The sequence below is a fragment of the Kwoniella bestiolae genome, chromosome 2 (assembly GCF_000512585.2).
Source record: "Kwoniella bestiolae CBS 10118 chromosome 2, complete sequence".
Classification (NCBI taxonomy): Eukaryota; Fungi; Basidiomycota; class Tremellomycetes; order Tremellales; family Cryptococcaceae; genus Kwoniella; species Kwoniella bestiolae.
Genome location: NC_089242.1, coordinates 1,494,339 through 1,509,810, shown reverse-complemented (window position 1 = coordinate 1,509,810; position 15,472 = coordinate 1,494,339). Strand labels below are relative to the sequence as shown.

Here is a 15,472-nt window from a genome sequence, read left to right as displayed (position 1 = left end):
ACGTTCCAAACACGACATGACACCATCGTTGCATTGCTTGACAATCCCCATACATGTTCCTCGCTCATACTCAAGTACAACAGTACATTGTAGATATCAGACAGCAGCACTTGACTCTACCAGCACAGATATGCCCCTAAGACTCCGACAGGCAGTAGCTGGACGACCAAACTTACTATCATCAAGGAATGTCGGTGTGATCTCAGTTGGGGAGAAAGGTTATGTGGTACGTCCTGCTTCCTCTCTACTTCCTCTCTCTACATGTGGACTGACTGATCGCTTGCATGTAGGTATATCCATCAGGACCGAATGTAGTTATCCTCACTCCTGATTTAGACTTATCAGATACTTTACCGTTCTGGTCTGCTTTACCACACAGAGCGTCTACTTCTAGTATTGGGGATGTACGGGGTATATGTTGTAGTAATGTTGATCATCTGGTAAATACTATACTCACTGGCTCTGATGTATTTGCGATCTGTTGACATTTTACTTGCTCGTCAACAGATCGTAGCGTGGACAGACGTCCATGTCGTGCTTTGGCAATACCTTTCTTCTAAGAAGGCTGGAAGTTGGGCTGTCCATTCTACCGTTCTAGCGTCCAATCCCATCCAGAGTCTCGATTTCCGCGCAGGTAAGTGAGACACCATTATAGCTGTAGAGGTTGAGGTAAGAGAAACTGACCCCATGTCCTTCTCAGGAACCCTTGTTCTCGGTACACAGAATGGTATAGAGTACTGGCGGATGAACCCACAGGCAGAGGTGGTAGTTTGGGATAGGCTCTGGGAAAGGTCAGTCGTCTGAGGTGTGAATAATAGATTTTCGCGAGCTGATGTACAACAGATCACACCCTACTCCTACGAGTATACACCTATCACCTTCGTCAGGCCATATCGCTTGGTATAAAGCTGTAAGATGCCTTTCCGTCGAGCTTTGTTTGTTTTGCCCACATGCTGATCAAATTGACTTTAGGGCCAGAAATCAGCTTATATCCTAGCGACCGATCGAGTTGGCCAAGCAGTGGGTATGGCTCAGGAAATCAGACATCCCAGAGAGATAAGCTGGATAGGATGGAGGAAACCTACTGCGGGGAGGTCGGTGCCGAAGCCTCTCCTCATAGCATCCGACGTATGCTGATAGCCTTTGACAGTTCCGACTCGCATTTATATACGATCACTGCCAATTCGGTGTTCCGTATATACTCACCAGTCCTTGATGATCCACTGTGGTTCCAGCTACTTTCGTCTCTCGATCACATGGCATTTCTGAAGCCTGTAACTCACTCAACTGGAAAAGGGAAAGAACCAGAAGGGAGTAATTTTGGGTCGATGTGGGTATGGGATGCAGAGGTTCTGAGGGAAGCTATCAAATCAGAAATAGCAAGAATAAAGGACAAACAAATTCAGATACCTGAAGAGACCAGAAAAAAACTGGAGGGACTGGAAACTGAAGAAAGCGATATAATAGCATGGACGGGAGCTGATGGGAGTCTAGTGTTGCGGTCGATCATCGTAGGTCATTCCACAAGATTACAAGTCATATCTTTGACACTGATGTAATTATACAGAACATTGAACGGAAACCCCCTACTCTGCTAAAATCACTTCCACTAACCCAGTGCAGTATCCCTCCCCTCTCTTCACCCTCTTCCTGGGCGTCCGACACCCTGATGCTTCATACACCCGGATCCATACCGAGCTTGCTCGCTGTACTTGCTCCTGCGCCAGACTATCCAACTATAACCACCTACAAACTCTCACTGGTAGAGATACTATCCTCCGGATCACTAGCAATCACGCCAACCTCCCGCTCCATGTCTGCCGACGAGACAGGTCCTGTTCAGCTCCAGTACCCGATCGAAAGATTCGCTCGTACACCCAATGGCCGAGGCTTATTAGCGATAGGTGAGAACGGAGAGATTGCAACATGGTATAAGCAGCAATTAAGCCTTCGACCTGGAAAATGGCATCTTGGCCCACGCACGTTGATAGGCAAAGGCCATTGGAAGATCCCTCATACGCCGAGCGAAGCAGCTCTCTTCGCCAAAGGTCGAGCAATAGTATTCTACATCAATTCACCCGACGAACCAGCTCGTATCACCTTACAACACCTTGATTCCGGATCGATGAAACCTCGAGAACCAGTGACACTGCCACATTTCAGCCCTTCGGCTGATGATCATGTGGAAATGCTCTTAGCGGTATCAGATATAGATGATGGATATAGTGGAGGGTCTAGACGTACTCAACGTGCGATCATCACTGCTGCTACTAGAAATGGAGAGGCATGGGTCTGGAGAGTGATATCGAGGATAACACCTCAAGAAGGCGATTTGGAGAATCAACCTGATGTTCAACTAATTTCACATTATAGACTACCATTGAACTCTACGCATGACGATGAGGGTTGTAAACCCAAGATGATATTACCTGTAGATCCTATGGGATGGCACCAGTCTGTGATCGACTGGACAACAGATACACCTCTGCAAGATATGATATTGACTATTTCCACTGATGGAGATCTCGAATTTTGGACACCGAAAATTGGAGGACATCTTGCAGGGCAGAAGACAGAGAATGAAGTTAAGCATGGAGATGCTGCTTGCGATCATGATGAAGCTGGAGCAGTGGAAAAGGGTGACGAAGCTTGGATAAGAACCGGGATGGTCAGGACGGAAAGAAGTAATTTGGTGATGGCTAGATGTAGCTCGAGGAAGAAGACTGTTCTGGGTGGGTATTCCTTTCTTTCTTATCCTTCAGCATGAAAGTGTTGCTGATATCTGCCTACTCGAAGTCTGCGAGCTGGATGACGGAAGACACGAGATGACTATTTGGGATTCCAAAGTCAGCGAGTTCTCCACTGGATTAGAGCTGACCCATATATTCGAGTGAGAGTCCCCAGCTCAGCACTCATGGTGTATCGCTGACTCTCCATGATCCTTTTAGGAAAGGGGACAAGATCCAAGATCTAGACTGGACGACCACCTCAGACCTCCAATCGGTCTTAGCAGTGGGTTTTGCGCATAAAGTCGTTCTGGTATGCGAACAACGAATGTCATACGTCGAGACCACACCTGGATGGGCACCGTTCCTCACAATTGACATGGAACGATATACGCCTGTACCGATAAGCGATTCGATCTGGCTCGCTGGAGGATCCTTAGCTGTCGGGACAGGGAACCAGATTTACCTGTTTAGTAGATTCCTGGGCAGGGATTCGCCTTCGCCTTCGCCTGTGGGATCGGTCAAGAGCGTTGCGATGGATGAGGAAGAGCCGGAGGATATCTTCCAATTGATCGCGCATAGGAATGGACCGTTGGTGGATTATCATCCGATCCAACTTGGACAGTGTTTGCTTTGGAGTGAGTCTATTTTGCGATTGCGATCATGTACGATCTCATATCTATAGGGGTGGCTGATGTGCGGTTTGGGTGTGTAGATAAAGCCGATTTGGTCAAGAACATTTTGCTGGAATTGGGTAAGAGTCTGAGGCAATGCGAGGAAGATGGGAAGAAGAGGATCAGGTTTCACAGGTTGGATCCGTCAGATTTCTACTCTAGGAGGAAGAAGGCTAAGAAGATCAAAGCGGTAAGCCATCTCAAAGGCTAGAAAGATTGGGTCTTAGCTGATTGAGCTTTGAATCGTCATAGTCAACAAGCAAATATGATGGTCTCTTTGACTCTTTCCAACCTCCACCGGAGTGAGTGATTTATACAGCACTGAAGAAGTACTTGGCTGATTTGATAACACCGCAGAGAGGAGGAAGACGAATTTACCGATCGAGTGGTGAATGATCTAGTGGATAGGCTGAATGGGAAAGTTGCTGTTCCATTATCAGCACCGGAGAAATCATTCTTGGCTACTGTTGCGCAAGCTACTCTGGAGGTGAGCAGATACTTCTCAGCTATCTCTTGTACTTTACAGTGAAACTGACCAAAAAGGATGTACAGGCTGACCAACAAAGACGATCCCTCGATCTATGCGGTATGCGATACCTGATTTCCTTACGGATGTACGTAAATTGGGATAGACTCTCTTCGTCCTCCCCTACGCCTGTATCGGCAACCTCACCCACGTTCCCGGATTTCAACCAGAGCGCCACAGAGGACAAGAGGAAGAACCATTTCTCGTTTAGGAATATAGTGTGGGCGAATCATAGTGAGAGTCAGGAGTTGTTGTTGTCCGCTTCGAAGGAGAGTTGTAGGGATGGGAAGATGGGGTGGGAGGATGCGAGGAGGATGGGTGTGTTTTTGTGGTTGAAGGGTGGGGAGAGCTATGTGAGTTGTTTTTGTGACCGTGATTTGTCTCAGAGGAATAGCGACTCATACTCACGACTATCACCGCAGAACTCACAACTCGAAGATATCGCCAGGAACCGATTCATGCAAGATGAAGATCGGGATCCCACCTCATGTTCCCTCATCTTCTTCGCACTGGGCAAGAAGAAAGTTGTCCATGGATTATGGAGGCAGGCACCGGGTCATAAAGAACAAACTTTGATGTTGAAGTTCTTAGCGAACGACTTCGAGCAGGAGAGATGGAAGACTGCGGCTTTGAAGAATGCTTACGCCTTGTTGAGTAAGCAGAGGTATGGTAAGTGACCCACCCTTCCCTTTCACCGCGACAATGCTCGATATGGTTTGGTATTTGACGAAGTGGTGCTCGATAGAATACGCCGCTGCATTCTTCATGCTTGGTGGATCACCCAGAGACGCCATTAATGTATGTCTTAGACACTTGAACGATTGGCAGCTTGGTGTAGCCCTTGCTCGAGTGGTCGAACCGCATGAGGCTGTTGGACCGATATTGAAGTGGATACTGGAAGATACTGTCTTGCCTATTGCGTTTAGGGGTGGTCATAGGTGGTTGGCTAGTTGGGCATTCTGGACGCTGGGGAGGAGGGATCTGTCGGTCAAGATTTTGATTGTATGTTTACCTTCTTTCGTCCGAGCCGGTTGGGTGGACATTACTTACTGATTTGAGCGATTGACGCTGATACGTTCTGTCGATGTTGCTTAGTCTCCCATGAACTCGATCGCTACTGAATTCTCACCTTTGAAATCTCTGGAGGTGGGGAACCCAGATAATGACGATCCGTCGCTTCTGTTGATGTTCCAGCATCTGAAGTCGAAGTCGCTGCAAACTGCTAAAGGGACGAATGAGGTTTCGACCAAGTTGGAATATGATTTCGTGCTTCATAATGCCAGGGTGTTCTTTAGAATGGGTAAGTAGTGATCTATCCTGACATGCTTCGATGATCCATTCAAACATTGATCTTCAAAGTAAACCTATCTGATCACTCTACCTAAGCTGACTGCCCATTCCATTCCATCTTGTAGGTTGCCATAACCTCGCGTTGGATCTCCTCAGATCGTGGTCCTTCGAAAGACCTTTCTTCCCCTCACGTACCAAACAACAGACCTTCGCTCCACCTACACCAATCAGTACATCACCTTCTCGACCCACTATAACAGGGTTGAATACCCTCACGTCCTCATATATAGGACATAGCAGACGACCGACATTCATGCTGACGAATGATAAACGGCGGGAATCATTGTTTATGGACATGGACGTGTTGAACGATAGTACTACCAATACAAGCGCTACGCCCACCCCGACTACTTCTCAATCGCCTAATGGGATTGCGACTCCCACTGAACAAATACCTCCCCAAGAGGAGGAGGAGAAGAAGAGTTCCCCGATACAACCGAAGAAGATTGGTAATTTGATGAAGGAGCTGAAGCAGGATGTGCAGCAGGGTGGAATGGAGTTTAACATGGATAATTTCTTTTAACGATTGGTTCGTTTGTGGATCATGGGCTGAACACGAGTATCTTATGGGGGTTTTCATACGGATGAGTCGATGTGATAGTAGTTATCCAGAACCTAGCATATTATATACCATATCATTTCGTATCACTTCATATGCATAACGAGGTTCCCCTTTCAGGCAGAGATTACAACGAAGTCTAGTGAAATCTAAGGTGCCACAGATAGAATGACTCCGATAATTCCTATAATTCCGACCCCTTTGTACTATTTTGATTCCGCTTTTATAATAGCCCTTGTGCGTTGCTTCTGTCCCTGTTGTACCATCGATGTCCTTCGTTATTTACCTCATTCACGTCGACGTCTACATCAATAAAACATTAATCATTTCACCTCCTACCACCTCCACTCGGCACGTCCACTCCTTCTGACATACATCAACCTCCCATCCACAGTGAACAGTGAGCAACGAGCTGGAGTGGCGAGGCAGCAGAAAGAAGGGGACTCAGATATACATCCATACCATACCATATCACATCACCGTCCATTCGAAGCATTCCCCCATATTCGTATGGTGATTGCGCGTTCGACCGAACCGACCCGAAACAGACGCGTTTGATTTCCTCGACACATCATCACATCCTCAATAATGTCCGAACCTACTCCTACTCCCACTCCCGCCCCCGCCCCTGCGCCTCCTGCTACCGAAGCAGTACCCACTCCTCCACCTGCATCAGCAACAGCATCAGCATCAACACCCATCCCATCTGAACCTTCCACTTCCACATCCCCCGTCAAACAGCCTGTACCTGTACCTGTTCCACCGCAACCATGGCCTGTCGGCACATCCACTGCTCCACCTACTACATCCACTCCGTCACCTGCTCCGGCCGCTGCGTCCACACCCAAAGCACCGGTGATGGTGGATGAGGAGAAGAAATTGGAGTTGGTCAAGGGTATGGATGTGGCCAAACTGACGATGCTGAGGAAGGTATGTTGTCGTATTTTTTACATCTCTCCTATGCGTGATTGTGTATCAGCGAAAACGAAAGCTCACACATTGCGTTGCTCTTCATAGCGGACGGCAGAACTGCAGGCTGCTGGACACACGAGGGAGACTTCTTCTGAATTGGGCAAGTTGATGATGGTATTGGAGATGTATGCTAGAGCCAGACAGATTGAGTGAGCTTTTATCTCACCATTTTTTGTGATAGACGAAGATAAGCTGACTGACCTATTGCGGTTATATAGGCATGACAAACAAGCTAAAGCTGCTGCAGCCGCTGCCGCTGCTCAGCAAGATGCCAATGGTGAAACGTCTGCTGGACCAAGTAATGGCGGTGAGCCGTGATCTACGTTGTGCTGCACTGGATACATACTGACATGCTTTTCAGCCGCCCAATCCCCTGCGGCCGCTCCCTCGCCAGCTCCCGCTCATGTCTCGATGACACCTGCTCAAATCGCTCAACTTCGTTCTCAAGCTCAAGCGTATCAGTCACTATCCAAAGGTCAACCCGTCCCATCGTACCTCCTCAACGCTGCTCAAGGCACACCGCCAGCCGGTATTGCAGGTCAACCTCTCCCTCAGTCTCCCTTGAACGGAGTAGAAGCCAAAATTGCCGACAAGACCGTTGAAGCTGTTGTTCAAAATACTGTAGATCAGAACAAGGAGAATGCTGAAGCACAGAAGGACACATCAGAAGAACCTGCGAAAGCGGACGGAGAAGTCAATGGATCAGGAGCCTCGAGTGATAACGAAAAGGTCGTTACTCCGCCTGCGACTGAACCTGCACCAACGGTTCCTGCTGGACCACCATACGCCATGGAGCTAGACCAGGATTCTCTCATCTACCCTTACAACTCGTATATCAATCCAGCCATCTACTCCAATCGAAAGTTCGATGACGAAGTTACCAACCCTCTCAGCAAGATGCAGCATCTTGTCACGCCATCTCTCATGCCTAAAGGATTAGACCCTTATTTGTTGATGGAGGAGAGGAACAGGTATATCGAAACCCGAATGGCTTGGAGAATGAAAGAGCTTGAACAGATGTCTTCAACAGCAGGATTAGGTGAACAAGGTGCTAAAGATGTCCCTGGGATCGTTGATGGAGAGAAGAAACCCGGAAGCAATCTTGGTATACAAGCTAGAATCGAATTGCTCAGTCTCAGATTACTGGGTAAACAAAGGTTACTCCGAGAAGACGTTGTCCGAGCGATGCACGGTGCGACTCAAGTCCCCGCTGATCGATCACAACTCCGAAGATTCCGAACACACACGTTACGAGATGCTCGAGCTACCGAGACTGCCGAGAGAAGACAGAGAACGGAGAGAGAACAGAGGGGTAAACAACGACACTTGGCTTACATCAACTCTATCTGTGAACATGGTCAAAACCTCATTGGGGCTGGTGTAGGAACTTCAAGAGGATCAGGAGCAGATAAGATGAAGAGATTAGGTAGAGCCATGATGAAACTTCATGCTGATACTGAAAAGGAAGAACAGAGGAGGATAGAAAGATTGGCCAAGGAACGTTTGAAAGCTTTGAAGAACGATGATGAAGATGCCTATATGGCGTTATTGGGAGAAGCGAAAGATTCACGTATCGGACATTTACTCAAGCAGACCGACCAATATCTGGAGACTCTCGCTGCTGCTGTGGTGGAACAGCAGAACGACGATGTACATCGAGATCAACAGAAATTAGAGTTACCCTTTGAACAAGAAGAAGGTATGGCATCTGAAGAGATGTTCGGTGCTAGACGACAAGATGGCGAGGAAGCTGGAGCTGAGAGGAAGGCGGGCAAAGTCGATTATTATGCGATTGCCCATAGGGTCCAAGAGAAGGTCACGAAACAAGCTAGTATACTTACTGGAGGTACTTTGAAAGACTATCAGGTCAAGGGATTACAGTGGATGATCAGTTTGTACAATAATAGATTGAACGGTATCCTGGCGGATGAAATGGTAAGTCTAAAGAATATATCAGCTGCTAGGAAGTTCCGGAAGAATATGGGACAACTCAAGCTGATCTATGCGGTGACTCTTCAGGGTCTCGGTAAAACCATTCAAACCATCTCATTGATTACCTACTTGATCGAAAACAAACGACAACCCGGACCATTCTTGGTAATTGTACCGTTGTCCACTCTGACCAACTGGACACTGGAATTCCAAAAATGGGCACCTGCAGTACGGACGTTGATCTTGAAAGGTTCACCTGCGATTAGGAAGGAACTATACCCTCGACTGAGGGCACAAGATTTCCAAGTTTGTCTTACGACTTATGAGTACATCATCAAGGAACGACCAATGTTATCCAAGATCAAGTGGATTCATATGATCATTGATGAGGGTCATAGAATGAAGAATGTCAAGTCAAAGTTGTCACAGACTTTGAATGAACATTATTCGAGTAGATATAGGTTGATCTTGACTGGTACGCCCTTACAGGTGAGTACGGCACATCTATCTCTCACTAATCTTCCTTGCTCTACCTTTGTCCGATGATGAGACGGAGATGTGCTGACCACATCTCATTCATCGTTTAGAACAACCTTCCAGAATTATGGGCCTTGTTGAACTTCGCCTTACCCAAGATCTTCAACTCTGTCAAATCGTTTGATGAGTGGTTCAACGCTCCCTTCGCCAATACGGGTGGTGAGAAGATGGAGATGAACGAAGAAGAAGCTTTGTTGGTCATCAAACGATTGCATAAAGTGTTGAGACCTTTCTTGTTGAGAAGGTTGAAGAAGGATGTGGAATCTGAATTACCGGATAAAGTGGAGAAGGTTATCTACACTAAGATGTCTGCGCTGCAGTGGAAATTGTATGAGAGTGTTCAGAAATATAAACAATTACCTACGGATTTATCTGCTGCGTGAGTGCACCCCTCTCCTTCTCGCTGTTGAACGATTAGTCGTTACATCGCAGGAAGAATGATAAGCTGATTTACCTTGCTATGACTCAGTAAACCGCAAAAACGACAAAACCTGCAAAACGCTCTTATGCAACTCCGAAAGATCTGTAATCACCCTTACGTCTTTAGAGAAGTTGACGAAGACTTCACCGTGGGCAACACCACCGATGAACAGATTATCCGAGTGTCTGGTAAATTCGAATTGCTCGATAGGATTCTACCTAAATTGTTCAAGACTGGTCACAAGGTAAGCTAGTGGAGCAATACCTTCCGGGAATATTAGCTGATTTCAAATGTTTAGGTCCTCATGTTCTTCCAAATGACCGAAATCATGACTATCGTCTCGGACTTCTTCGAATTCCGAGGATGGAAGTACTGTCGATTGGACGGTAGTACCAAAGCTGAAGATCGTCAACAGCTCTTATCCACCTTCAACGATCCTCAATCACCTTATCAAATCTTCATCTTGTCCACTCGAGCGGGCGGTTTAGGTCTCAACTTGCAATCTGCCGATACTGTCATCATCTACGATACCGATTGGAACCCCCACGCCGATTTGCAAGCGCAAGATAGAGCGCATCGTATCGGACAGAAGAAGGAAGTCCGAGTATTACGATTAATCTCCTCGGGAACGGTCGAAGAATTGGTCTTAGCCAGAGCTCAACAAAAATTGGCTATCGACGGAAAAGTCATCCAAGCTGGTAAATTCGATGATGTCACCACCGGTGCAGAATACGAAGCGTTATTAGCCAAAGCTTTCGAGACCAACCCTGACGACGACAACGAAGAGACCAATGAGCTAGACGATGATGAGTTGAACGAGTTGTTGGCTAGAGGCGATGAGGAATTAGGTATCTTCACCGAAATGGACAAAGAGAGAAAGGCAAACAAACTTGAAAACTGGAAAGCGTCCGGTAAACCTGGAGAACTACCACCTGTGTTGATGCAGGAATCCGAACTACCGCCATTCTACCGAAGAGATATAGGTCAAGAGATGGCATTGCAAATTGCCAACGAGGAGGAGCAGGGCCGAGGTCGAAGGAATAGAAACGAAGTGAGATACACGGATGGTCTGACCGATGATCAGTTTTTGGCTGCTTTGGAAGACTCAGATGACGATGTGGAAGAAGCTGCCGATAGGAAGAGGGACCGGGCGGCGAAGAGAGCGGAAAGGAAACGGATGAACGAGCTTCTAGCTCAAGCTGAGGCGGAAGGTAAACCGCTGGATAGCACGGCCGTTGTCGCCGCTGGCTCTGGATCAAGAGCGAAATCGACGGTCAAAGAGGAAGACGATAATGAGGATGAGAATTCTGCGAGCCCACCTTCACAGAACCCTCTTACGCCGTTGCCTGTTAGTGGGTTGAAGAAGAAGAGAGGTAGACCTAGTAAGAGCGCTACCCCTACGTTGGGCGGTGAGGATGTGGTCCCGTCTACGGTGAGTGTTATTTCTAACCCCTCTTGTTTTCGTAACATAGGGGAATACTCAGGACCCTGCTGATGATGCTGATGATTGATCACGATATGTAGAAACGACGAAAACTTGGTGCAGCCGCTGCTGGTGGACCACCCTTATCTGGACCTGAACTCGCATTGATGCGAAAATTGTTCGACGAGACCAACAGGCAGAAATCGGAGATGGGCGAGGATCTGAATCAGTTCTTCTTGACTCCCGTTAGCAAGCGGGTGAGTGATTCTTGGATGATAGTGATATCATCTAGAATAACAGCTGATATGTTTTTTGGCGGTCATCCAGGACTACCCCGATTACTACGCCATCATAGCCCAACCTATAGCCCTATCCCAGATCAAAACCAAGATTGGTAAACCTGGATATACCCTCCAAAACTTCAAATCCGACATGCACCTCCTATGGGATAATGCCCGGACGTACAATGTAGAGGGATCATGGGTCTACAACGCCGCTGAGGATATGCAAGAGTTCTTTGATAATCTATGGAACGACGAGTACCCCAAACTCCCCTCTGTCCCCTCTGGTGGGGGTGAAGATTCGGGAAATACAAGTGGGACTTCCACGCCGATGTTCAAGTCGAACCCTGCGGAGAGGATCACCGCTCCGAAGATTAGGATATCGATGGGCAAGAAGAAGATTGAAGCTAAGGCTGAGGAGGAACAAGAAGAGGATGAGGAGGATGATGATGAGGATATGGATGATGATTATTAGATTGACCCTGTAATATATCCTTGTTTTGGCTGTATGGTGATTTATCTGTGCTTGACTACATCAATCGTGGATATCGATATGTTGCGTAAAAGAATCGCGAGTTCAGTGTGAATGCGATGCAATGCATACGTTATGTGATCCCAATATCCGTGTCCATCCTACTGATGCTTATAGATGATAGACTACCCCGCAATGTCCTTTCTTTCGTGCAGTGTGGTCATATCAGTCGAGAGGTCGATTCATTAGAGGAGAATCTCAATGGATTTGGTGATCGCTACATAGGCTGACCCGAGGAACAGACCTAATTAGAGTTGAACATAGCCAAGTCAGTATATGAGGGGAGATGGGTGAGAAGAGGGAGGAGAAAGACATACCGAGCAGACCGATATAAGAGGATTTGTAGAGCAGACTCATCTGTTGAGGCTCAAGTTAGTATATTTACTTGTAGTACCATGGATAATGTACGATGTACTCACTCTGCCTGAGGGGTTACCGCCTGAATAACCGGCCTGTCCACCACATCACATATTCGATGATTAGCTTCTTACTCTGTAAGCATTGTCAGGCACGAAGGAAGGTGAGGGCGTGATTGTACTCACGGTGTAGCTGAATCTACCGATGATCCAGTGGGTGAAGAATACAGAAGCTAATTTAGGGTGGAAGAGACCTAAGTGAATGGAAAGATGAACAATTAGCACAAATGCACAATCTCCATTCCGAGATCCAGCAGGGAGATAATTTCACTCACTGAAGTAACCGAACATTCCCAAGACGTATGGGATGTTTTCAAGGGTGTTTCCGTGGGCTCGTTGGGCGCAGTTGAATCGCTACAAATCATTCATTGATCATTTAGTCCTTTCACTCGTTCTGCAAGGTGCAGAGTTCATCCCCGGTGGCTCATGACTTGATCCCAGTGCATCATAGGTCACAAGTTTATGCTAAAACCACCAACTCACCATCTTCTTGGGATCGGCGTTGGCCTCAGCCTCAGAGACGTACAGCGTAGGATACTTCACACCAGCCTCTTTACGCGCTTTCATTACATTGTTCGATTGGTAGCCCTACCACGTACGACACGTCAGCATCCTTTCCTCTACGGTCAGACTAAGCGGAGCAGGGAGCAGGGACATACGGCAAGGACCATAGCGCCCACGATGGGGAGACCGACGATTGGGAAAGCGGGAGGAAGGGTGAATGAAGCCATTGCTTATGAGTTGATCAGGGATATGATGGTTGATGGACAGGTAGAGGTGTACGATATAGTATTGTTATGATTGATTGTATGACATAGAAAAAGAGGTTATCAATTCAATCGATAAGACCCAATACTTTCGGTCATCCGACACTCAATCTTTGCTTTGTTTAGTTCGAATCCGCAATTTACGGGAAAGGCATCAAAGCGACCGACGGGCATAGTGAGGTTATACGGGGATTGGCCAGACGACGCGTCGGCAAGGTATTCGTGTTGTTCATTCAGCTCAGATGGTAGCGTTTGAACCTAACTGGAAATAGCAAGAGATGGATTCGGCGGGATGCTGCTGGCGGGGATGACACGGTGATTGGTCGTTTGTTCTCGAGTTCAGGTGGTGGCTATTGATCTTCAAGCCATCAGAATCAATGTTGAGAGAACCTCATTACCGAGAGAGGTCATCGAGGCTCAGTGTCGTTCATCGCCCTTTGCCCTCTCTTACATATGCTCATGGAGGTGTCTAGTCGAATGAGCACTACAGTCTCACTCTGGACCATTCCTAACAGTTCCTGACACCTCAAAATAACGTCGCCGTCAGTCAGCTCTAATTCCCTTGGAGATATCGTAGAAAGAAAGCACCGATACATGTTCAATTGCCCATCAAAAGGTACCATCAGTCACACAGACAACATCCTTTGGCCCGTATCTGATGCCATATGGATGACAATAAAGACCTAACTTTCATCTACGGCCATAGAACCTCGAAAATGCCGCATCCCGTCCGCTCTGCGAAGCCATCCTGGGTATCGCTCGGTTAGTACCAAGGTGGGGGACCACTTGGGAATCCCGGGTGCTGTAGTTTTTGTTTTGGTTCGAAATGAATTCAAGAAATAAGAGAAAATTATCGAAATGTTGAGATTGAAGAAAATGATGATCCTTGGATCGGGAATAGGGTCTGACATAGATGGTAGATAAGGTCCCATCAAACCCACACACCCACTCACACTATACACAGTAATTCTCCGTAGGAGGACGCTTGAACTCGTCGACTTTAGGCTCGGTTAGGATTCTTGCATTCGTGGCATTATGGTGGAGATCTCGCGGTGCGTTGACAGAGGTAAAATCCTTGCTCGGGATATGGACAGAAGGTCAACGAAAGATTACCCTCTCGATTTTTATATCTCATGTTCTGTATACACATGATACATGCATGGACATGAATTATGTCATATGAACAACAGCATGTTTCCCTCGGTCAGTCGGCCTATCAACCCACAGTGATACTGCCATCACAGTTCGTATCGATTGCCAATCTCAACCCAGGATAGACCGTGCCAGGAGTGTTGTACGAATACGTCTTGTAATGCTGTTTACGGGGTTCTGCAGTATCAAGTCAGATAAGTCTTGGCTCAAACATAGCAAATCACTCACGTCCACCTTGTGCACCGATCGTGGCGGAACCACCGGTAGCTTGGGACGGGACGGAGTCGTACCAGATCCAGTAGACTCCGGGAGAAGCTGTGGTGTAGTGGAGCTACGTCACATGAGCCACAAGTGAGCAGTTTACCATAGGTGATATGAATTAACAATCGTATCACTTACCGTAAAATCCAGTCTTTGCGTACGATCGGATAGAAGGCTGGCTTTCCAGTTGATCGTGATGCTATCGGTGTTAGTTCCCCATGCGAACCCTATATAATCCCCTGAAGATGGCCAGCTTCCTCTGCCACACCGATTGCACCGCATCCCTCAGTCAATGGGGGCCTCATCTATTGTGTGATGTGTTGAGGATACTCACAAAGCATCCCCTTTCCGAGCATACATTGCTGTCAGTTGAGTGGATCGCTTGATCGTAGAACTGAGGATTAGAAAGAGTACTTACAATAAGGCGCAATGGTGTAAGATGGTAAATCGCGAGTAGGAAGCGGCTTGTTGAGGTATGAATCTGTGTAATGGAAATTGTCGTCGTAGGAATAATGCCATGCGAACTGCCGGGGCGAGTACAGTATCAGTTCAGATGATCATTTGAGTCGGAATTGCGTCAAGCAAAAATCGGTCACTCACACCGTTCGAAGAGACCCATATTCCTGTGGTGTATACGTTGAAAACCTTGATCAAGAAGTCGGTACCGATTGAGGCAGAGGAGTTACCGAATAGCTCGTCTCGGAGGGTGGGAGGTGGTGGCTTGGGAGGGAAGACTATGGGTTGGCCACCTGGACAGGCTGGTCCTCGCTCCACGAGGGGAGTACTGTTCACTGAGAGTACTAGAGCGGCGAGAATCAATACTAATTTGGTGTATATCATTTCGTAGGTAATTGTCCAATGGGTCGTGAAGAAATGAAAGGCGTAATTGAGATAGAGATGAAGAAGTATGAAGGAGTCTTCCGAGGTTATTATCCAGGTTTTG

At 47.2% G+C, this 15,472-nt stretch overlaps 4 protein-coding genes and 1 non-coding gene across 5 annotated transcripts; 3 read left to right on the top strand and 2 right to left on the bottom strand.

Moving 5' to 3' along the window:
* Window positions 1-130: 130 nt before the first annotated feature.
* I302_103710 (uncharacterized protein) lies at window positions 131-5,799 on the top strand (the record flags this gene model as incomplete). The annotated part of the gene is made up of 18 exons (XM_065869723.1): window positions 131-226; window positions 291-440; window positions 508-634; window positions 701-791; window positions 844-910; window positions 973-1,094; window positions 1,151-1,511; window positions 1,568-2,732; window positions 2,797-2,890; window positions 2,949-3,364; window positions 3,442-3,590; window positions 3,653-3,702; window positions 3,758-3,887; window positions 3,953-4,279; window positions 4,349-4,595; window positions 4,672-4,928; window positions 5,022-5,226; window positions 5,342-5,799. 18 exons carry the CDS (start codon window positions 131-133, stop codon window positions 5,797-5,799), a joined length of 4,512 nt encoding a protein of 1,503 aa, XP_065725795.1.
* A 624-nt stretch (window positions 5,800-6,423) lies between these two features.
* Window positions 6,424-11,876, top strand: I302_103709 (uncharacterized protein; the record flags this gene model as incomplete). The annotated part of the gene is made up of 10 exons (XM_019189077.1): window positions 6,424-6,765; window positions 6,853-6,956; window positions 7,026-7,114; window positions 7,169-8,742; window positions 8,827-9,228; window positions 9,327-9,655; window positions 9,746-9,941; window positions 9,996-11,129; window positions 11,222-11,377; window positions 11,448-11,876. The coding sequence occupies 10 exons, from the start codon at window positions 6,424-6,426 to the stop codon at window positions 11,874-11,876; spliced, it is 4,755 nt and encodes a 1,584-aa protein (XP_019048639.1).
* A 242-nt stretch (window positions 11,877-12,118) lies between these two features.
* I302_103708 (uncharacterized protein) lies at window positions 12,119-13,080 on the bottom strand (the record flags this gene model as incomplete). Its single annotated transcript, XM_019189076.1, has 7 exons — window positions 12,119-12,177; window positions 12,251-12,290; window positions 12,353-12,385; window positions 12,476-12,543; window positions 12,625-12,703; window positions 12,833-12,937; window positions 13,009-13,080. The coding sequence occupies 7 exons, from the start codon at window positions 13,078-13,080 to the stop codon at window positions 12,119-12,121; spliced, it is 456 nt and encodes a 151-aa protein (XP_019048638.1).
* Window positions 13,081-13,811: 731 nt separating this feature from the next.
* On the top strand, window positions 13,812-13,926 carry I302_103707. Its single transcript, XR_002022015.2, has one exon. It is a non-coding gene; the product is annotated as a 5S ribosomal RNA (ribosomal RNA).
* Window positions 13,927-14,332: 406 nt separating this feature from the next.
* I302_103706 (uncharacterized protein) lies at window positions 14,333-15,369 on the bottom strand (the record flags this gene model as incomplete). The annotated part of the gene is made up of 6 exons (XM_019189075.2): window positions 14,333-14,445; window positions 14,497-14,599; window positions 14,668-14,788; window positions 14,864-14,873; window positions 14,948-15,053; window positions 15,130-15,369. The coding sequence occupies 6 exons, from the start codon at window positions 15,367-15,369 to the stop codon at window positions 14,333-14,335; spliced, it is 693 nt and encodes a 230-aa protein (XP_019048637.2).
* Between the last annotated feature and the right edge of the window lie 103 nt (window positions 15,370-15,472).